This window comes from Chrysochloris asiatica, unplaced genomic scaffold, assembly GCF_000296735.1.
Source record: "Chrysochloris asiatica unplaced genomic scaffold, ChrAsi1.0 scaffold00053, whole genome shotgun sequence".
Classification (NCBI taxonomy): Eukaryota; Metazoa; Chordata; class Mammalia; order Afrosoricida; family Chrysochloridae; genus Chrysochloris; species Chrysochloris asiatica.
In genome coordinates, this window is record NW_006408571.1 from 15,305,914 (window position 1) to 15,329,154 (window position 23,241).

General features: G+C 43.0%; 2 protein-coding genes across 2 annotated transcripts in view; both read left to right on the top strand.

Moving 5' to 3' along the window:
• The window catches only part of FRMPD1 (FERM and PDZ domain containing 1), a 79,499-nt gene extending 76,186 nt beyond the window's left edge, over nucleotides 1-3,313 (top strand). Inside the window, exon 15 of the mRNA XM_006863127.1 lies at nucleotides 996-3,313. Within this exon, the coding sequence (XP_006863189.1) occupies nucleotides 996-3,313 (2,318 nt within the window). The remainder of the gene's footprint in view (nucleotides 1-995) is intronic.
• A 3,803-nt stretch (nucleotides 3,314-7,116) lies between these two features.
• Nucleotides 7,117-22,388, top strand: TRMT10B (tRNA methyltransferase 10 homolog B (S. cerevisiae)). Its single transcript, XM_006863187.1, has 9 exons — nucleotides 7,117-7,207; nucleotides 11,535-11,743; nucleotides 12,317-12,425; nucleotides 14,711-14,835; nucleotides 15,905-16,057; nucleotides 17,580-17,658; nucleotides 19,450-19,517; nucleotides 21,498-21,621; nucleotides 22,263-22,388. Exons 1-9 carry the CDS (start codon nucleotides 7,117-7,119, stop codon nucleotides 22,376-22,378), a joined length of 1,074 nt encoding a protein of 357 aa, XP_006863249.1. The 3' UTR covers nucleotides 22,379-22,388.
• The last annotated feature ends 853 nt before the right edge of the window (nucleotides 22,389-23,241 follow it).

Here is a 23,241-nt window from a genome sequence, read left to right on the forward strand (position 1 = left end):
AGTGAAAGTCCTGAAAGCTTTACTCCATTCACATTATCATCATCAACTTTACTTTGAGGAGGCAGCTCTTCCCAAGTCATAGTTTGAGTGCCTTCCAACCTGAAGAGCTCATCTGCAGCACTACAGTATTCTGGTGCTATTCATAATGTTCTCATTTTCCAGAATTATATCTGACAATGTTGCTATTCATAAGGTTTTCAGTGGCTAAATATTCCCAAGTAGTATGCCTCTTCTTCTTCCTAGTCTGTCTTAGTCTCGAAGCACCTCTGAAATCTGTCCACGATGGGTGACCCTGGTGGTATTTAAAATACCAATGGCATAGCTTCCAGTATCATGGCAACATGCAAGCCACCACATTACGACAGACTGGTAGAGGAGTGTTAGACAGGCGTCATGCTAGGTATGTTATATGCACTGATGGATTTAATCTGCATGAGAGCACCAATTGGTACCATTGGTCCTAAATGACTTGGGTTAATTTAAGCACTGAGAGAAGTCTTTAAAGGACTTAAGTTAGCTTACTGAATTGCTGGCAACACTGATGAATTGGTTATAGACCAGAAATCTGGGTAACAGGATTCCTCATCCATATGGTCAGGATATTGTGGTTTCTGTTATTTTAATCAAAGTGTTCAAGTTGGAAATTCTAGGGAAATTGTGGCCCATTTACTGGGTCCTAAGTCTGACCACCTGGCTAAGTGGACAGGGCACCTTCATTGGTAGTTCTAGAGTCTGTAACCAGTGGGGAGACACCATTCCCTAAAAGATATTTAAGGTATTATAACCAAAAGACAACAAACAGATCTTGAGCAACAACAACAAAAAAATGTTTAATGTCAACTACAATTATTATTCCCACTTTTCAGATGCAGACACTGAGGAGAGTGTAATTTAATTTGTCCCAAGTTACACAGTCCAGCCGAGTCCTGAATTCATGCTCTATAAAATCTCTATTTTCCTACTTTTTAAGTTCTTGTTTCTTTCTTGATACTCAGGACCCAGTGCTGTTTCTGCTGTAGAATCCAATGGCATGAGCTTGCAGAGTAAGGCCAGCACTAGCAACGCTAAGGTCAGCTTGAATCCTGGGCCAGATGGACGAGAGCCCAGCAGGAGGGGAGGAATGAAGAAGTATGCCAGGACCCTGAGGAAAAGAAGATCTTTCCTACAGACTGACTATACTTCACAGGTCTCATTTCCCATGATGCCCTCATCGTCCCTGGAGAGCATGGACGATGTGTGCTACTATGACAGGGAGCCCTACCTGGCTCTCAGTGCACCCTCCCCAACTCTGTCCTCCCTGCAGGACATGCAAGGAGAGCCTGGCCTTCTGGAGACCAAGGCCCTAGGGCTCCTGGCCCCCCTGAGAGAGGCCCAAAGCAAAAACCCAGCCTCCAGGGTCATGGAGATGGAGCCCGAAACCATGGAAACCAAGTCAGTCACTGACTCTCAGGTGTCTTCTATTTCTGCCATTCGCCTCCGGATTGATCCCAACCATAAAGAAAATTCTGGGGTTGCCCCTTTGACTGCTCCTGTTGCCAAATCCCCAGCAAGCACCCCTCACAGTTCCAACCCAGGTTTGTGTGACCCTGATACTGCCCAGGCAAGGTCTTCCCAAACCTTATCTTCAGTTAAAGATCCAGATGACAGTGTCCCCAGAGAAGTGGTCATAGAGCTTGAGAACATCACTTCCCTCTCCAGTGCCGATCCTACCCCAGACAAGGCCTACCTGGCCATCAGCTCAGGACCACACACTGTCTCTCAGGGAGATACACTGGAGCTCAGAGCAGTCCAGTTGGACACAGGATTGGGATCTTTGTTTACAAATCATATGCAAGAAGCTACCCCTAGATACACAGAACCTCTGTTGTCTCCTGGAGACCAGCTCAGAAATAGCGAGTGTGAAATAAAGTCAGGAGAAAAGAAGGAGCCGCAAGGACAGCTATCTTTGGAAAGTCACAGAAAAGTAACAAACAAAAATGGTAAGGATTCAGATGAGCCCAAATGTGACGTGTCAGATGCTCTTCCTCAGGCCCCCATTAGTGAAGTGATAGCCTCCCTCTCCTTGGAAGCGCCTGTAACAGGGACTGAACAAACCCCAGCACTCACCCCTAGCGATCCTCAAGGACAAAGCAGAGAATCTCTAGGCCAAGCCTATCAGACCCAAGAGCAAAAATTATGGGCAGAGTTGGATTTAGAAACTGATTTCTTGCTTGGGGACCAAACTGTTCCATCAGCCTTCCTTCCAGAGGGGGTTGAGACAGTGCTGGTTAACCATATGATGGGAAAAAAACCAGCCCCTGTGGACACTCCTCCACAAGTCTGTTTTAACCCAGGGCCTTCGCTGCCAAATCCGCTCCCATGTCACCATGGGGAACTCTGCTTAGAGGGTTCAAACCACTGCTCATGGACAGACAGCACAGGCAAAAGCCCTAGCGTGTGCCTTCCTACTGAGAAATCTTTCCCCTGTTTTGTCCCTGGAAGTCATCCTGATGTGTCTGCCAGTCCTAGCATTGCCACATCTGTGGGTTTTGCAGGCATGAATGAGACCGTGGTACCCAGGATTGGGATGGAACAGTGTAGCTGCCAGTTCTCCTATGCTACATGTTTCCGTGGCCCACAGCCTGAGATGGAGGAAGAAGACAGGGACTCAGGAGCACACCCCACGGCTCCCCTCACCTCCCCACCCTCAGCAGGAAGCCAACTGGCCCTTCCCTGGAGGCCTGCCCGGGCCCATAGCTGCAGCACCGAACCCCTGTGGAGGAAGAGCAACATCTGGCCTGATTACTGCGCCAGGACACTGACACAGCTCGAAGCTGCCCCCACTAACGCCCCTGAGGGCTTCACCCAACTCACAGAGAGCTTGCTCGAGCTGCAAGACATTTTAAAAGCTTCCTGGGGAGACGGGAACAAACACCCCCCAGAGAAGTGCACCTGGCACTTTTCTGAAAGCCGGAACCGCCTCTGCATGGGCTCCCAGAAGCTCCTGTCGAGCTGCCAGCACGTGATCAGAATGGACCAATCCCCCGAAGAGATTCAGGGTGCTGTGCGTCACACCTTCCAGCACCTGGTCCAGCTGGCCAGCCTGTGCTTCCAGTTCACAGACTGCAGCCGCTGCTCTGCCCGGCACAGGGAGGTGGCCGGGAACCTGAGGGACGTGGTGTATACCTACTGCCAGTTTGTGGAGGCTGCTAAGCTGACCTGCGAGAGAGGTTACCATGACCTCAGTGTGAAACTCTTGGCCCGTCAGTGCACAGCCCTCACGGCCTCTGTATTCTGTTTAACCCATAAATTCCGGGCATCCACTGCCCTGTGAGCAGGCCAACTGCTCAGAGCCCACTGGACATTTCCTGAGAAGCCCTTCCCATCGCCCCCACTCTGACAAATGTTTACTATTTAAAGTATTCAATAAACTGCTGCTTAATCTTGGTCTGAATCATTTAGAGCAATGATAAGTTTGAATCAAAGCATTCATTCATATTCATTCAGCAGTCTTTCATTGGATACCTTCTCTCTGTCAGGCCTTGTTCTAGGATCTTGGGATATAAAAGTCACTAAGACAAGACCATCCCATGATCAGGACCCCTACTGATCTTCTAGGCGTACAGATACAATACCATCCGTAAAGTGTGTACTATACAAAGAACATTCAGTATGTATGGAAAGCAAAGAGGAAGTCACAAACTTGGTCTCAGGAAGGCAGGGGTGAGGGAGGATGGCTGAGGTCACTGAAAAACACAATGTTGCAAGGTGCCTCTGGATAGACTTAAACCCACCTCAGAAATCTATACAGAGTCGCTGTGAATTGCAACCAACTCAACAGCACTTAACAACAACACCTTCACTATTGTAGAGCACAATTCTACTCTGAAACACATGGGGTTGCTAATTCCATGAGTTGGAATTAGCTCCACAGCAACTGATTTACTAACTTTTGGGATCCCTAGGTGGTGCAAATAATTAAGCTACTCAGTTGCTAACCAAAAGATTGGTAGTTTAAGTCTACCCATAGGCATCTTCGTGTCTCATACTTTGGTCAGGAGGGAACAGTCGCTGGAGAAGGAGATCATGTTTGGTAAGGTGGAGGGTAGGAGAAAAAGAGGAAGACACCCAACGAGGTGGACTGGCAAAGTGGCAGCATCAGTGGGCTCAAGCGTGGCAACAATTGTGAGGTTGGCCCAGGACCAGGCAGTGTTTCGTTCTGTTGTGCATAGGGTACCGACTCAATGGCACCTAACAACAACAGCAACAACAGAGGCACCTTGCAAGAAAGTCCTGGTGATGTACTTCAAAAAAACCCTATGGAGCACAGTTCAATTCTGATACACATGGAGTGGTCACAGTTGGCATCAACTCCACTTTTACAACTGAAACTGGCTACCTTACTCTTGGTTTGCAGCGTTTTGTTTGCACCAGACTTGACATTGCTGGCTCCTTCCCTGCAGCATCAGAGGTTGCCACTAGGTGGCAGTAAGCGCCTTAGTTGCCTGGACATCCCCATTCAGGTGTGCTGTTTTATCTGAAATAGACTGCACCCTTTAATTTTGTACCCTATTTCTGTTTTAAGTGTATAAAATGGCAAACATTAAGACCCTACTTTAAATTGAATTATATTTTCTTTTTAAGAATACTATTGTTGTTGCTGGAGTCCTGGTGTGGCGCTGTGGGTTAATGCGCCAGACTGCAAAGCCGTTTGAACTGCAAGGTCAGTGGTTCAAGCTCACCAGCTGCTCCTGGGAAATCCTATACAGGGTTGCTATGGGTCAGAATCAACTCGATGGCACTTAACAACAACACTGTTGTTGCTAAGTGCCGTTAAGTCGGACCCAACTCTTAGGGTTTCCGAGGAGTGGCTGGTGAGTTTGAACCACCAACCTTGTGGTTCAAACAACCTTGTGGTCCAGTGCTTATCCTACAGCGCCACACCAAGACTCCACTATGTACTACATACCAAGACAAATATTTGACTAACTAATGCCAGATACCAATAGTACCTCATGGTTCTGACTTACAGACAAATTTGACTTAAAGATGGATTTAGGAATAAAACTCATTCATAGCCAAGGGATGCTTATATGTCAAGAAGTACTTATTGAGTATCTACTGGGTGTCAGGTCCTGCATTAGTGGAGAAAAAAACTAGGATTTGATGTAGCAAAAAAGGAGAAAAAATATTCACTTGTTCTTTCTGTCAACAAATATTTACTACACAGTGGTACTGGGTATACAGCTATGAACGTGGTAGATGTGGTCCTCTCAAAGAGTTTATAGTCTAATAGGAATGACACAAGAAAAAAAATGTTGCATAAAGAAAATAAAAAGGGTGCCAAGACAGTTAATGGACTATGCAGAGTGACTCAGTATCTTTCCGATATTATCTCCCTTACCTCTACAGATGAGAGCAAAGAGGGTCTTCTACCTGGGAATCTTCTTTCACCGAGTTCTTCATTGTAGATCTGGATATGCTGTGTGGAAAGGAAGTTTTCTTTCTGACACTGGATTTGCTGTGCTTCCTGGAAGAATCCTGGTAGCATAGTAGATTACATGTTGGTTGTTAACCACAAGGTCAGTGGTTTGAGTCCACTAACGGTTCTGTGGGAGAATGATGAGGCTTTGTATTTCCATAAAGTTTTGCAGCCTCAGAATTCCTATGCAGGGTCACCATGAGTCAGAACCGACTTGACAATACACCACCGCCACCAAGACAAGGGTGGGATGAACCGATCAGGTGATCAGTAAAGGCCTCTCTGAAGAGGGAATGTTTAAACCAGTCATGGAAAAAGTAAAAGGAAAGGGGACAGCTTTTGTAAGGTCCCTGGATGTATTTGAAGCAATTAAAGAAGATGAGTGTGTCTAGCCCAGCAGGTAGGATGAACAATGAGTTACGGTAGCAGCTGAGACTGGGGCAGGTAGGAAGGGGGTTAGACTTTATACACAGGTACAGCGGGGAGCCACTGAGGGGTTTGGAGTAGGGAAGAAACATAAACATCTGGCATATGAATGGGGTGGGGATAGAGGGAGCAGTGAGCCAATTTGGAGCCCTTTTCCAAGGGGAAGTAATCATGAGCTCATTCAGAGGTGAAACGGCATAAAGCCATGGCAGGGAGGGACACAGAGGGGCAGGAAGGGAGAAGGATCATCGTACTGCTGAGTGTGAGGTACAGGAATTGGTAGGTGTGGTGAGCCCTAATGCCTGAAAGACACTGAATCAAAGCGCATATTCTGTTGAGGAATTTCAGCTGGCACTGAGAAGCCTGGGCCAACTTCTGAACAGAGAAGAGAAATCAGATCTGGGCTTTTAAAAAGACTTGTTGTTAAGCACTGTCGAGTCATAGTGACCCTGCATAGGGTTTCCAAGGAACAGTTGGTGGTTAGCAGTCCAATGCTGTACCACACCAGGACTCAAAAAAAAAGCCTTATGGGGGGTAATGTTTCTTTTTCGCATCTGAAAATGTGTTCTGGTATTAGATAGAGGACTGACACATAAATTCGAGAGGGTGTGGGAAATGAAGGGGAAAATAGTGAGGGGCCAAGGAGAGCTCCAACTGGACTGAGTTTTCTTGAGTGGGAGATATTTCTGGTGCATCCCTGGTAAGGTCTCTATGTAATGGTGAGAACCCATTACATAGAGACCTTACATTACATTAATAGGAGTTAAGCTTGGGCTAGTAACTTCATCTCTCTGAGTCTCAGCATGGGGAGACCAGAAGGGAAGAGTGGCCAGAGGCTAGACTGCCTGCCCAAACCACGGTATCTCTGCGTTGTGAGTCTACAGAGTCAAGGAAAGGGGAAAGGGACTGTGTGCTCAGGAAAAGGCCAGATCAGCAAGGGGGCCCTGTTGGTTGTTGGTAAGCAAGTGTGAGGGCATCATCGGAATTAAGGGCTCCAGTCAGGGTTTCAATCCCGTTTCCAGTGTTCCGTTCTGGACAACCAACAAAGCTCCTGGAACTGCAATTGTTATCTAACAGACTGATAGAGAAATTGAGGAAATAGATTCAGAGTAACATCAATACTCCCACAGGGACCAGCTCCCTTGTGCCAGGGTCGGGCCTGGAAGCCCCAGCTTGCGCCCTGGCCCTCAGCACACAAATAAACTAGTCTGAAAACTACAATTCCCGGGATGCCGTTCGGACAGGGACCAGGAAACGGAAGTGATCCCGGAGGCAGAGCTAAATGTGCGTTGCCGCCGCCGGGTGAAATGACGGAATCAGGTAAACCTGGGGTTCGTTTAAGGAGTTTGGGGGCCCGGCTAAAGACAGCCACTTATCTGCGAGGCGGATGCCGGAGAAGCAGCATTTAACAGTTACCTAGTCCAGGGTACCCCATCTTCATGGTTCTTTCCCTTTCCTCTTCCCCTCGCACTTACAGCCTGAGAACCAGGCGGAACCCACAGGCGGTGTACTCTGGGGTCCAGATGTTCTCGGGATGAAGGGGCTAAAGGAGTGGAGGCAGATTCGGTAGACTAAAACTTAGAATGAAAAAATGAGAGAGGCATGCAAAGACAAGCTCGTCCCTTACTTAGTGCCAGGGTATATGCTCATCAGGTGGGACTTGGTTTAAAAAGGTCCTGAGGGTCTATCCTGGAGTGGAGGATTCAGCAAGTATGTATTCAATGTGTTCCGTGAACCAAGCCCTTTTTTTAAAAAAAGTTGTTGTTAGGGACCGTTGAGTCGTTTCCGACTCTTAGCATCCCTGTATAGGTTTCCGAGGCTATCTTTCTTTACGTGAGCAGAAAGCCTCATAGCGGCTGTTGGATTCAAACCAGTGCTTATCCTCCAGAAAGCAGGGAAATACTATAGTGCACACAACTCAAACTCACTGCCATCCAGTCTGTACTGACTCATAACGAACCCGTATAGGGTTTCTGAAGCTGTAAATCTTTACAGGAACAAAAGCCTCATCTTTCTCCCATAGAGCCGCTGACTTTGTAGTTAGCAATTTGAACTGCTAACCTTGTAGTTAGCAATCCAGTGTTTATCCGACAGCATGATCCCAGGGCCCAAACAAACAGAAATTCTTGCTTACATTCTAAGGGTTGAGGAGGTTCAAACAAAAATTTAAATAAGATATAGGCCATGTTGCATAGTGAGAATCTGGATGAAGTGCAAAGGTAGTCCTGTCAATATATGAGGTAAGAGCATTGGAGGTGGGGTTAAAACCAAGTGGAGAGGTTCTGAGGGGGGAAAAGCCTTGGGGTGTTTAAGAAACAAAGTACTGCAGAGAAAAATAGATGTGGCAAGCTAGACTTTAATAAACAGCAAAGACCACTAAGAAGTTTGGCTTTCACTGCTCATGAAATGATGGGGAGCTATAGGATTCTTAGTACAAGAGTGACATAATTATCAAACATTTTGTGATTGTTACGTGCCGTCGAGTCGGTTGCAACTCACAACGACCCTGTACAGGGTTTCCAAGGAGCAGCTGGTGAGTTCCTTGTTCCGCATGGAACAGAATAGCTAAATAAATTATTTGCGTTGCTTATTTGTTTCTTCTTCCTCATTTAAAAAGAAAAGCAAAGACAATGTTGAGATTGAATAGGCAACCTACAGATTAAAGGAGAATAGTCTCACTTTACATATGGAATATACCCTGAATAGATGACAAACTTCTACTCAACACTGCAATAAAAAGGTAATTTTTAAATAAGCAAAGACTTGAACAGATAGGTCACAAAGGGAGATATATTAGGATTAGCCAAAAAAAACTACATGGAAAAATGTCCAATATCAATAATAATAAGAAGCATGCATGGGGAAAACATGCCATGTGAGAATTGTCTACAAGCCAAGGAACAACTGAAACTACCTACAAGGAAGGAACTGACATGATCAAGACCCTGATGTGGACTTTTAGCTTCAAGAGCTGTGAAAAAATAAATTTCTGTTATTAAAAGCAAACACGAGCCTTCACTCCACAAGAATGGCTAAAATTCAAAACCTTAACAAATGTTAGCAATGAATGTGGAGCACCTGAAATGCTCATACATTTCTGCCAGCAGTGTGAAGTGGTACAATTACTTAGGGAAAGTGGTGGCAAGTGTCTTATTAGTTAAATAAACTTATTCTAACTCCAAACAGTGTCTCTCTGTATTATTTCTATCTTCTTTTGATGCATTCTGTACCATTCAATAATTTGTCCAGAGAATCCTTCAATAACAAAAGTTGAGGTTTGAATTTTTTCTTCAGTTCCCCAGCTTGAGATATGCTGAGCGTGTTCTTTCCTTTTGTTTTTCTGACTCCAGATCTTTGCATATTTCACTGTAATATTTGACTTTGTCTTCTCGAGCTGAGCTTTGAAGTTTTCTGTTGTATCTCTTGTATCTCATTTTTTCCATTTGCTTTAGCATCTCTACACTGGAGAGCAAGTTTCCGTGCCTCTTGTGATATCCATTTTTATCTTTTCCTTCTTTTTTTTTTTTCTTTCTTCCTGTATGATGTTCTTTATGGCATCCCACAACTCCTCTGGTCTTCGGTCTTTAGTGTTTATCAAATCTATTCTTCAGAATTTGCTTGCTGAAAGTGAAGAGGACTTAAAGTACTTACTGATGAACATCAGACCACAGCCTTCAATGCGGATTGCATCTCAATGTCAAGAAAACAAAAATCCTCACCACTGGACCAATAAACAACATTATCAACAGAGAAAAGATTGAAGCTGTTAAAGACTTCATTCTCCTTGGATCAACCATCAACACTCATGGAAGCAGCATTCAAGAAATCAAACGACGCATTGCATTAGGCAAATCTACTGCACAAGACCTTTTTAAAGTGTTGAAGAGCAAAGATGTCAGCTTGAGGACTGAGGTGCGCTTGACCCAAGCCATGGTATTTTCGGTAACTTCATATGTATGTGAAAACTGGACAGTGAATAAGGAAGACCGTAGAAGAATTGATACATTTGAGTTAAGATGTTGGAGGAGAATATTGAAAGTACTGTGGGCTGACAAAAGAACAAACATCTGTGTTGGAAGAAGTACAGCTAGAGTGCTGCTTGGAGGCCACGATGGACAGACTTTGTGTTTCATACTTCGGACATATTGTCAGGAGGGACCAGTTGCTGGAGAAGGTTATCATGTTTGGTAAGGTGGAGGGTCAGAGAAAAAGAGGAAGACGCCCAGCAAGATGGATTGGCAAAATGGCAGCATCAATGGGCTCAAGCATATCAACACTTGTGAGGTTGGCCTAGGACTAGGCAGTGTTTCGTTCTGTTGTGCATAGGGTCGCTATGAGTCGGCACCAACTCAATGGCACATAACAACAACAAACCATTCAGACAAAGGTGGTCTGACTCTCCTGTTTAGTCTGTCTTAATCCGGAATCTCTGCTGAAACATGTTCACCATGGGTGACCCTGCAGGTGTTAAAAATCCCAGTGGTATAGCTTCCAGAATCTCAGCAACACACGAGTCACCACAGTACAAGAAAGTGACAGATCAGTGGACGAAGGTAGCTAATAAAATTAAATCAAAGGCTAGTTGAAGTGACTTGGGTTCTCATGTTTTTAGAGTCAATGAATTTCAAAGTTGATATGTCAAAAATAATGATGTAAGCATATGATTTCAGGTTAACTAGCCACTAGGGTTGGAGTCCTGGTGTGGCGCTGTGGGTGTATTTGACAGACTGCAAAGTCATTTGAACCGCAACATCAGTGGTTCAAGCTCACCAGCTGCTCCTTGGAAACCCTATACAGGGTCGCTATGGGTCAGAATTGATTCAACTTAACAACAACAACAAGAGTTAGACAGGGTAGGAGTGAGGATTGTTACTTTTCATTATAAGTAGCTTTTTTTACTATATGCAGAGAGATTGCATTGGTTTATATTTTTAAAGATAGACTTAGTGTGACAACTCAGATGACCAGGCACAGACAATGTCACATCATTCTTTGAGACATGTGACCACGAACTAGAGCATTTCTGATTCCACATTAATGCTTTCTCAGGGATTTTCAATTCCACTTTGAAATTATAATGCCATTTGTTAAGTATTATTAAGTAGTAAGTGATAGTGCTTCGCATAGGATATTAAACATCTCCATGGATGGCTGGTTTTTTGCTTTAGTGATACTCAACTGAATTGGAACAGAGCATGTGTAGTTTAAAAACTAATATATCAACACAGCCTAGAAAATTCTCCTAGGTATTTGGCTTCCTTGTTATACTTCCAATGTGTTTCTAGTACAGAACTGTACACAGAGTAGGTGCTCAGTGAACATTTGCTAAAGGACTCATTTTGAAAATAAACTTTGAAATATAATTATGGAGGTGACTTTTGCTCTCTCTGCCCCACCATCAAATCATGCAGTGTATTTCAAAGACCACAGTCAGTAACTTGGTTAAGGCGCAGGAATCCTTACTACTGAATGTTTCTATATCTGGTTCATTTTTCTGTAAGTCACACATGCTTTCTCAGTTCAATAAATTTGGGTCAGTGTTTTACATACAATCTAACATATTTGTCATTTGGACATAGGGAAATACTCATATATTTGAAATAACATCATATCTTGTAACCATACTTTTTCCTATCTGGGTGAACAGCACAGAGGCCCGGGGGACAGCACATTGACTGGGAATTGGAAGGCAGTACATGTAAAACAGAGCCACACGTGTTGCTGGGCCAAGAAGGCATCCATGAGGATGCAGGTGACGATGGCATCTCTGAAAGCTTCCAGCTTCTGCAGATTGACCTGGATTGTGAGAGTCCAGAGAGAAGGACCCTGCTCACAGACGGTACCACCTGGTGTTCGGTGAGTGCAGTGAGGGGCCCTAGGCTTTATGATGAGAGATCCCTGTTCTAAGAGCAGATAACAGTTACAAAAAGAGAAGCTGGGAATGAGTGTTGTGTGTTTCTGGTGAACTGGTTTAGGGGTTCAGTTCCATTTGAACCAGACTATAACAAGAAAACATTCCCAGTGCCATCCAGTCCATTTGGATCCGTAGTGACCCTGTTAGACAAAATACACATGTGTATCTCACAGATTGACTAGTGGGTTTGATTCACCAACCTTTAGGTTAGCAGCCAAGCATTTAAACCCGCTGTGACAACAGGGTGACTGTCATTTGAGTCATAGGAAAAGTAAACGAAAAGCTCAAGAGGAGTTTTTGTACACATCAAAAGGGTTAGGAAATCTAAATCTTAAGTACTGAATTAATCTTTGTTTTCTCTAAACACAATCTAGTGTAGGCTTGTTTTTAAGACTAATGTCCCTTTTCTTAACTTTAAATGAAAGTAAATAGTGCAGTAACTGTTTCTAATATTCATTTTCCTTTTTTGGTGCTTATGAAGTTCTCAAACAATTTTGTTTTCTGGATAATATAAGAAAAATGTGCAAAGAAAACAGAAACACTGGGAAAAGATAGTTGCAGCAAAGAAGAACAAAAGAAAGCAAGAAAAAGAAAGACGAAAAGCCAATCGTCCTGAAAACCCAGGTAACAGTAAACCAGATTGTTGTTGTTAGGTGCTGGCAAATTGGTTCGGACTCATAGAGACCCGATGCATAACAGAACAAAACACTGCCCTGTTCTGCTCCATCTCATAATTGTTCTTTGAGCCCATTGCTACCATCACTATGTCAGTCCATCTCGTTGGACATCTTCCTCCTTTTCTCTGAACCTCCGCTTTACCAAGCATGACTGGTCCCTCCCCACAATGTTCAGAAGACATGAGATGAAGTCTCACTATTCTCACTTCTTAGAAGCATTCTGTCTGTATATCTTCCCAGACCATGTTCGTTTGTTCTTCTTACAGTCCTTGGTACTTTCAGTATGCTTTGACAACACCGTCTTCATTAGTAAGTATTCCGAGCCCACCTTTACGTCCTGCAAGAAAGGTTGTGTCATCTGCATATTGCATATTGTTAATGAGTCTTCCTCCAATTAATCAACCAGATTACTAAGATTACTAGGTTAATATTTATTTCTTTGCAAACTAGTATCTATGTATTTTAAGAGAATGAAAATGGCTTAAGTAAAAAACACCTGGAAACTTTTTGTTATTGGTGCCATCTAGTTGGTTCCAGCTCAATGTAATTGTTGTTAAGTGCCTTTGAGTCAGTTTTGACTCATAGCAACCCTGTATAGGGTTTTTGAGCAGCAGTTGGTGGATTTGACCTCTCATCCTTGTGGTTAGCAGTCTAGAGCTTATCCTACAATGCCATACCATGACTTCAACTCATAGAGACCGTGTTATAACAGAACAAAACACTGCCTAGTCCTGTACCACCCTCATAATCATGGCTGTGTTTGAGTCCACCATTGAAGCTACTGTGTCAGTCCGTGTCATTGAGGGTTTTCTTTCCCACTGACCCTCTACTTTACCAAGCGTAATGTTCTTCTCCAGGGACTGGTCCCTCCTGATAATATGTCCAAAATATGTGAGACAAAGTCTTGCTGTCCTCACTTCAAAGGAACGTTTCAGTTGTACTTACAAGAGAGATTTGTCTATTCTTCTGGCAGTCTGTGGTGCATTCAATAGCTTCCACCAACACCATAATTAAAATGCATCAGTTCTTCTCCTATCTTTTCTACTGTTTGTCCAGCTTTCACATGCATATGAGGTGATTAAAAATAACGGTGGCTTTGGACCAGGCTTAGTCCTCAAAGTAACATCTTTGCTCTTTAACATTTAAAGAGGTCTTTTGTAACAGATTTACCATTTGATTTTTTTTGTTGTTGTTAACTGCTGCTTCCATGGGCATTGATTGTGGACCCAAGTTAAATGAAATCTTTGACAACTTCAATCTTTTCCATTTATTGGTTTATTTGTCCCGTTGGGAGGGTTTTAGTTTTCTGGAAGGTAGCAATGCAGTACCACAGAAAGCAAACTGTAAGGCTACCTTTCAAATATTAGCTGCAACAACAACAAAAAGTGAACATAAGTGCTTCTGAGCTTAAAAATAGGACAGATGATAACCAACAACAGCTAGCATTATTCAGCACTATGTAATTGATTCAGTGCTAAGAATTTACTTGGATTACCCTTGGAATTAGGTACTATTATAATCCCAGTTTTGTAGGTAAAGAGACTGAAGCTCAGAGAAATTAGATAGCATGCCCAAGATCATACAGTTAATAAATGGAGAACTAGGGTTTCAGCCAACCGTCAACTCCAGAGCCCACTCTGGCATACCTAAATCTAGTGACTGTATGCCTTGTACAAGTCCAAGTTTCTCTTTTAAAAAAAAAAAAAAAAAAGTACTCACCTGGGTGGAGAGATTTGTTTCTTACTGAAAATTACTTCTCTGCTCTGTGGCCCAGTATTCAGTCAAGTTGTTGTAAGTGCTATTGAGTCGTAGACTCATAGCGACCCTGTATAGAGTTTCCAAGGAGCAGCTGTTGAGTTTGAACTGCCGACCTTGAGGTCACCAGGACTCCATTCAGTCAAGTAGTAGATAGATGTATAGTGGGGACAACAACACTAGTAAGGTATGCTCACCATGGGTTGGTCAACCATCCAAGATCAAATGAGCAACATTTTACCTAAGGACAAAGTTGAAAAGGGATGAGAAGAAGGATGGAATGGAATCCCACAGGGAGGAAGTAGGATCCTGTTATTGCATAGAAAGGATTGCAATCATTGAGATGAAACAAAGTGTGTGATTTGTTGAATGTAAAGCGGATGATCTTCCCTGTAAACCTTCACTGCACAGTAAAAAGTGAAAAAAAAAAAATTCTCTGTTATCTACTTTTATTCCTTGCTTCTGTTTCTGTTTTAGGCATCTGCCCCCAGCATAGCAAACGTTTTCTGAGAGCTTTGACCAAAGAGAGACTTTTGGAAGCCAGACACTCAGGACCAAAACTCTGTATCGATTTGAGTATGACCAGCCACATGTCTAAGAAGGTAGAACATTCACTAAAGCCCACATTCCTGCTGGCAGGGGGGAGGTCTAGAAAGCAGCAGTTTTCACACAGAACATGACCAGCTCCCGTTTCTGGGATTCACGTGTTTGGTTTTCAACCTGAGCGACTGAGTTCTGAGATGACTGCTGCAAAGAACCTGAAGGAGAATAGACACCCTCCACTTTAGTCAGCAGATCTTGACCGTATCCTTCTGGTTTGAGCCTAGTAACCTTTCCCTCTCTCTGTGGTGTCTCCGGTCTGGGTAAACTCATTCGGATTTAATTCTCCAGAGGCTAACTGTTGGGTCTTCTGGGCTGGGGACAGATAGTTGTCAAATTGCATGATGTAAGATGGTTACCTGGTGGTAATGTTACATACCTGCCACATATGTAAACTTGAAACAAATCTTTCTGTTTCCCCTTGTTGTGTGTGCATGTTTTTTCAGAGAAATTAGGAAAACTGCAGGTCTAGAATCATTACCTGGAGCCTCTAACTATAGCCCTCCAGAAAGATCACCCAGTAATTCTCTACTGTTTATATTTTTTAAGATACCTGATGAAATCAAACCCCAAAGTCTTTTCTTCCCTGTACTGAATTACGTCAGGCTAGACTGTGAAGTCACCTTCTTTAAGGATGCTGTCTCTGAAGTCAGGGTGGACTTAGGGAGAAGGTACCAAGTTTGTCTGATGGAATGTAAACATTTCTCTGTAGTGACTCTGAACTCTTCTTGACAACTTAAATAGTAAGCATCACTTGGTATGCTTTGAGGTGAATATTAAAGTAACAATTAAAAACTCATATTAGAAATTGTGGGACGCAGCACGAGAGCGGGACCAGAATTATGGTGACTCCCCAATTCTCCCATAAACTCGCTCTGTTTCTAGGCTAGCAACAGCATCTTAATTGTCAGCAGAAAGGTTGCTGTGCTCACACATCATACACTCACACCCGGTGCAAAATGATGGTCTTGAGTTGCGTTCAGCGAACTTGATAAGCAAAATCATTTGCTGACAATAAGTGGAGAGTGGGTTAGCACATTTTTACCTTGAGTTGTCCATATTTCTTTGAAGGAATTAAGTAGACTGGCAGGACAGATCCGAAGATTGTATGGTTCAAATAAAAAAGCTGAGAAGCCCTTTTGGATCTGCCTTGCTGGACTCACAACAGACAGTGCCCTGTATGAAGAGTGCTTGAGGATGAATGACGGATTTTCTAGTTACGTGGTAAGTCTCTTTTTGTATAATATTTGAATTCTTATCTGAACAATAGTTGTGAGATAATAGTAAATTAACATTTCTTTTTACTTTTTCATGGTTTGATGTAAAAATACGTATCAATCATATGTTATTGTTGCTAAATGCCATTGAGTCGTTTTCAACTCATAATTACCCTGTATAGGGTTTCTGAGGAGCTGGTGAGTTAGAACCACCAACCATGCAGTTCAAACCAACCTTGCAGTCCCGTGCATTATCCTGCAGTGCCACACCATGACTCCATAAAGTATATACAGTCTTAAAAATTCAGAACTTTTTATCATTTCTTACATGTATAATTTTTTCTCATCTTTCCACTACAATGACAGACCAGTGTTACCTGTCTTTAGGAGTGTATTTTGTATCTTGTCTACTATATACAATAGGAAGCTTGTTGGCACAATGATGAATCACTGGGCTGCTAATGAAAAGGCTGGCAGTTCAAACCCCCCAGCAGTTCCTCGGGAGAAAGATCTGGTGATCTGCTCCAGTAAAATTGCAACTTGGAAACCCCTAAGGGCACGTCTCCTCTTGTCACCTGGGGTTGCTGTGTGTCACAGTTGACTTGACGAGACCTAACAATAACAGCAAACTGTATACTAGACTGTATACTCCAGGAATAAACTTTTAGGAAATGCCATGGCTCCTTTCAGGGCAGAACTGGCAAACTTGAATTTTAGGGAAAGAGGAAGAACCCTTTTGGAAGTGATGTGGATTTAAGGTGAGCTTTAGGAGGGAGGGAGACATTGTTCTGAGTGACCTTAGCCAGTTAGCTTGGAAGGCAAGGTCTATGTTGTGATCTTATGCAAATGGTCCCACCTCTCTGAGCCTCATTACCTTTGTCCATATGAGGGTTGTTGTTGTTGTTGTTAAGTGCCATCGAGTCGGTTCCGACCCATAGTTGAGGGTAGAAGTGCTGAAATTCCTTTCAGCTCTTTCCCTAGGATCTCACAGATGCAATGATAGATTAGCAGGTGAGCATTGAGATCAATCTTAAGAAATGTTGCTAGAAATGCCAGTTGTGGCCTTCCGTGGGGAGGCTGGTGCAGCTTGTGGGCTATGCAGTTAGTGTTGCTGCTGCTGTCTTCAGTCTCTTCTGCAGTTTAGCCATTGCCAGCTTTACTTCTCCATGTGTCTTAGTGTGATTCCTATACGTAGCCCAGCAGACTCGCAGGGCCACATAGCCCCCAGGCCTTCTGTCTTGGTGCCTTGTTTAGGCAGTTACCTTCATCAGAAGGGCCTCCCTGGTAGTGTTACCACCTCATCTGCAGTCCTGGGGCCTGCTCCTTGTGCCTTTGTTAGAGCCCTATGTCACTTGCTGTCCATTACCTTCTTAACCGATCACTTTGTGAGCAGTGGCTAGCATGCATGTAGCCCTTTGGTGCCCTTACAGCCATGCCTGATAGAAACGAAATGTCCTGTGGCAAGTTGTGGCATTGTAGGGTTTGTCTTAACCTAGTTCCCACTACACTGGATTATTTGTCTTTTTCAGCTAGATGTAACAGAAGAAGACTGCTTTAGTTTATTTCCTCTGAAATCCCTTGTGTACCTGACTCCCGACTCTGAACACGGTATGTACCTCACTGCATCGATTCATGTAATGCAGTGTTCTCAAGCCTTTCATATTTCCTGTGGCCAAATTTGGTAAAGCCAGGGAGTAATTTTTTTTCTTTTAAGTTTTTATTGTGAATTGAATGATAGTTTACATGGGAGCATATCAGTTTTACACTCATCCTACCTATTGTATTTCGTTTCATTGCAATCATCACAATCCCCTCCCTCCACGCATCATCATTCAACAGTATTTACTTCTATTCCCTCTGTTTTTGTTTTTTGTTTTTCTGTTTTTTTGTGTTTTTTTTGTACACCAAAACACTCAGGAATATACAATCATTCAAACAACAGAAGGGCATACCCTGCAAGCCTGCCCCCTGGCCACCAGCATACAGCCCCTCTCCCTCCATGAGTCTAGAATCCCTAACCCCTCTGTCTCTCTAAATCATTATCTTTGCCTCCATCTCTGGCATGGCTGCTTCTCTGAATTCGGTCCCACACTCTGCTCCCACTCGTCTTTCTTGATTGTCCCAGGGTCCTCTGCTCCTGGACTGCCAAGATCAACCACTCCCCACTTTTTGCTATAAAACCTCTACTTCTACAGTTGGAACAATCACAATCAGTCATGATAACAAGGAGTAATTTTTTTTAAAGGCAAAGATAATTGCACATCTCTTAATAATTGTAGTTAGCTCACTGGATGCTGTGCATATGTCCTACTATGTGCACACAGCTGCACCAAGTCAGAGGCTCCATCCTCAGACCTTTCACACTGCTGGTGACTCTTTCCAGTGCCGTCAGTTGCCCCCACCCACCCTTTTTGGGACCATGTGTTTTGTGAATGTGTAGGTATAAGCTCATTGTCATTGAGTCCATTCTGACTCAGTAACCCTGTCTAGGGTTTCCAAGACTGTAAACTTTCATGGGAGCAGAAAGCCTCTTTCTCCCATGGAGCAGCTGGTGGGTTTGAACTGCTAAACTTGAGTTTAGCAGCTCAGTACTTACTAGTACTTATGCAATACCACCTGGGCTCCTTGTATGTATGTGTCTGGTGGTGGTTGTGTGTGGTGGCATCAGTTCTGAGGATGCAGATCTTTACAAGAGCAGAAAGCCTCTCATCTTTCTCCCAAGGAGTGGCCGGTAGATTTCAGTTGCTGATCTATAGGTTAGCAACCCAGCTCGTAATCTACTATGCTACCAGGACTCCTTATGTGTGTATATGTATATATATATATATATTTTAATTATGTAAAAATGGATGATTTGATAGTAAAAAGTGTGTGTGTGTGTATATATATATTATAGTAATATATATACACATATATAGTGGTTACGAATCGGGCTGTGAACCGCAAAGTCAGCAGTTCAAAACTACCAGCTGTTCCGCGGGAGAAAGAGGAAGCTTTATGCTCCCGTAAAGATTTACAGCCTCGGAAACCCTGTACTGGGTCGCTATGAGTCGGACTCCATGGCACATAACAACAATTTTACTGTAAAGTTAACCATTTTACATAATTTTTATTTATTGGTATTAAGTTAATCTTGGCATTTCTTTCAAATTATCTCGTTTTTGTGTATCTTTCATTTTTATCTTTCAGAATCCTAATTTTGATCTGGATCTGATACTTATTTTTTCTTATTTGTATATGCAAAAGCTTTTGTCTATTTTATTAGTGTTTATAGATTCAGCTTTTCATTTTATTGAGCAAGTGTACAATCTTTTTGTTTTATATTTAATTATATTTCTATTTTAAAGTAATTCCTTCTATAAAACAGTTAATCTAAATGGCCTTTGTTTTTTTCATTAGTGCTTGAAGATGTTGATCTAAACAAAGTTTACATTCTTGGTGGACTTGTGGACGAGAGCATTCAGAAGGTGAGTGTACCATTTAGGTCCACCAACTGTATTTTGAAAGGCGAACCTTACTTTTGGAGGGTTCCCCCTCCCATCTGACCCTAAAAGCTCAGAGGAAATGGGAAGCAGGAGCATACTCTTCCTAGTGGCACTCCCTCTTCTGAAGCTTCCTCTCATCAGCAATGTCAGAATTCCCAGGCCTAGCAGAATGAAGAGTTGGGAATTGGAAACGGGAGTAATGACGTGAATAGTCATCACTAAGCTGCTTCTCTCCCCTCTTCAGTTCTACACAGGTCATTCTAGCCTTGTCCAAGGAAACAGTGATGCAACGTGCTGATCAGCTGTTTGTTCTTTGTAAGAGAATAACTTGCTCTTCTCAAGCCAACTTCTTCGCTGACTTCAAGCCTTTTCCTATAACCTCAAATCAATGGGACTGTTTATATTTTGTTGAATTGGGTTTATTGAAATAACTAGGGTGTCAGTGGAGTTTTGAAATATGTTTCTCTTACACAAATATTGGTCAAGATAATTTTATTTACTAATTAACCTCTTTTGCATGTACATGATGTTAATAGTTAAACCAACCAAAATAAGCCTCCTTCCCACCCTTGTCCCCTAGTCTCCCACCCCAGATGGAACCACATTAACTTTTCTTTGTATTCTTCTTGAGATATTCTATGGTCAGACAAGTATGTGTTTGTATGTTTTGTATATGCATGTCGTAGGTAGCAGAGGCAGGATTTGAACCTAGAGACAGTGTCCTTATCCATCACATTAAATGTCTCATACCTTTGAGGCCCATTTCCAGACTGAGGTTGTTAATTGTCCCAGGAATATAAGCTTTTTCCTTTAATTGTGAAATCACAGAATCATGGCAATCTTTCCAGTGTTTCTTACAAGGTAGCGAACATAATTTAAACTTCAGTGTATGTTTCAGGGCTGTCTTATAAATGGACATTGGTTACTGTACTCTGGCTCTAAATGGTCTGGATTGTTGGACCTTTGAGTTTTTGCAACTCCATTTTCCAATTTTTATGGCCCTTTCTTTTAATTAAGGAACCCTGGTGATTCAAACCCATCAGCCGCACTGTGGGAAAGGGGCTGTCTGCTCCCATAAAGATTTACAGTCTAGGAAACCCTCTAAGACAGTTCTGTTCTGTCTTGGTTGGTGGTGGTTCTATGCTGTGGAGTTGGTTCCAACTCATAGCGACCATGTTTAGGGTTTCTGTGGTTGTAAAGCTTTATAGGAGCAGAAACCCTCATCTATCTCCTACAGAACTGGTAGTTTTGAACTGCTGACCTTGAGATTAGCAGCCCAACTAGTAACCACTACACTACCAGAGCTCCTTACTCTGTCTTATAGGGTCTCTTTTAGTTATAACTAACTCAGCAATAGTGGGTTTACTTTTAATTAGCCTGTTTGTTCTTCTCCCATCTTGTTGTCAATGGTGTACTTATCTAGAATCCTACCTTTTTCTCTAATTTGCTACTGTCAATTGGCTGAAAAACCTAAGCATCCAGAATCGGGTCATAATGGTCTAAATTAGAGCCAGAGGTACATTCCTTTGTAGACTTTTTGGACTTTTGTCAAGCAGATTTGTGCCTATTTTCTGTTTGGATGTGATGTGGTAGTGAGTGGAAGCTACTTGATGAATGATCTCCAAATAAGTGCCATGTGGCAGGTAGGTATGCTTCAGTATCTGCAGTGTCTTCCGTCCAACCACATGCTACTTCAGGACATTTATCCTTCAATTATGATCAACAACTGGAAACTGGAGTGATAGGAAATAAGGGTCTCCACTCTGGGAACTGCAAGGTCAGCAGTTCGAAACTACCAGCTGCTCCGCGGGGTAAAGATGAGACTTTCTGTTCCCATAAAGATTTACAGCCTTGGAAACCCTCTTCAGGGTCTCCAACAACTGTGTGTTAGGCATATTACAGTTAAGTGTGTATTCATGTATTGTTTTTATAATAAGAAAAACATTGAATTGTGGTTGACAGAAGGTGACATTTCAAAAGGCCCGAGAACACTCTGTCCAGACAGCCCGCTTGCCGATTCAGGAGTACATGGTCAGACGCCAAAACAGAAGAAACTACCATTCAGAGATACTGGCCATCAATCAAGGTACTGCTAACCTGGCCTGCACCAACACAGGTGTTGGCTCTCATGCTGCCTCCTGGCATTGGCCCCTGACCCAGTCTCCTGTCACTTTTTCATATGCACCTTGGGACATGTATTCTGGCTACTCAGAAGCATTCTCCATTTCTTTTCCTAATTCAGTTAAAGATAACTGAAATTGTCCCAGGCCTGGTCAGCACCCCGCCTTCCAGTTGTAGTGTATGTCTTTGTGTGGCAGCTCATCCATCCACCAACCTGGCTCTCTCAGTACGGGCTGAATCCATAGCAGGCCCATGTCTCTGTTTGCAGCTGTCTCCCTAGAACCGAGTGCCACATGTGGTCCCAAGTAGGTTTATTAAATGAGATAATCTAGAACCCCCTTTTCCTCATTTGTCTTCTACTAGTTACCTTTCAAAGGAGCTCTGGTAGCGCAGTGGTTACGAATTGGGCTGTGAACCACAAGGTCAGCAGTTCGAAACTACCAGCTGTTCCTCGGGAGAAAGATGAAGCTTTATGCTCCGGTAAAGATTTACAGCCTCGGAAACCCTGTGTAGGGTCACTATGAGTCGGAACCAACTCCACAGCACATTAACAAGTTACCTTTCAAATTCTTGTGGTCACTGTGTTCTCTGTTTACCCTTTAACAGTGTTTGATATCCTGTCCACTTACTTTGAGACTCACAGCTGGCCTGAGGCACTGAAGAAAGGAGTTTCTTCCAGAAAAGGCTATGTTCTTCAGAATTCAGTGGAGTGGACAGCCTAGGACTGGCTGCAGAAGGAAAAGTGCTGGAAGTGGAAGAATGACTCTTGTGGTGAGGGGAAACCTCTGATGGCCTGGGGACCAACCGGCCACACTGTCTCACGCCAGTAATACTGCTTTGGATCCCTCACAAGAGCAGCATGTTGTGGTGACATCTGCTTGGATTTAGAGCCAGAAAATGGGTCCAAAGCCCAGCTCTAACATTTACAGAGTTTTGGGACACTGTGGCGCCAGCCTTCATTTTTTACTCCCCAGCCTCAGTTTTCTTAAATAAGAAAGAGGAATCATATTACCTGCCTTTCACAGTTTTGAGAATTTAGTGATAGTGTGTGGTGTCCAAAGCAAATAGTCATTGTTACATATCCTAACATGGAAGAGAGTGGACATTTGGTACATTACACATTAATTAGATTGATTTTTTTTCTGTGCTGACCTTTTCCAACTTATCCATAAATCCATAAAGTTAGACCTTTTATAGCAACTGACTTTTGCAGTTTCTGCCCAAATCAAAGGCAGAAGGGCTTGGGAAGTTTCCATTTCCCTATGGAATTCCATTTCTTAATATTTGCTAACATCCATTGAACATGTAACTGTGTTCCAAAGATTATGCTAAGGATTTTGTATCATTTTGTTATCTCAACAACCCAATGAGGAAGGAACTACATGATTATGTTTTTTGTTTTACAGATGAGAAAATAGGGTTCAAAAAGACCAAAAAACTTGATTCGGATCAGTCACTAGAAAGTGGTGCTTAGATTTTGATCTTAGGCAGCCTGATTCCTGAATCCCAGGGATACAGAGGAAGCTGCTTAGCTGAGCTCCAAGATTCAAAATACCCAGGAAAAGCTCATCCTCAGGAAGGAAGT

Coding starts and splice junctions, on each gene's coding strand:
- TRMT10B (XM_006863187.1), top strand. CDS start 7,117: ATGCCGTTCGGACAGGGACCAGGAAACGGAAGTGATCCCGGAGGCAGA. Junction 19,518..21,497: donor TGGACGAGAGCATTCAGAAG/GTGAGTGTACCA, acceptor TGTGGTTGACAG/AAGGTGACATTTCAAAAGGC. Junction 21,622..22,262: donor GATACTGGCCATCAATCAAG/GTACTGCTAACC, acceptor ACCCTTTAACAG/TGTTTGATATCCTGTCCACT.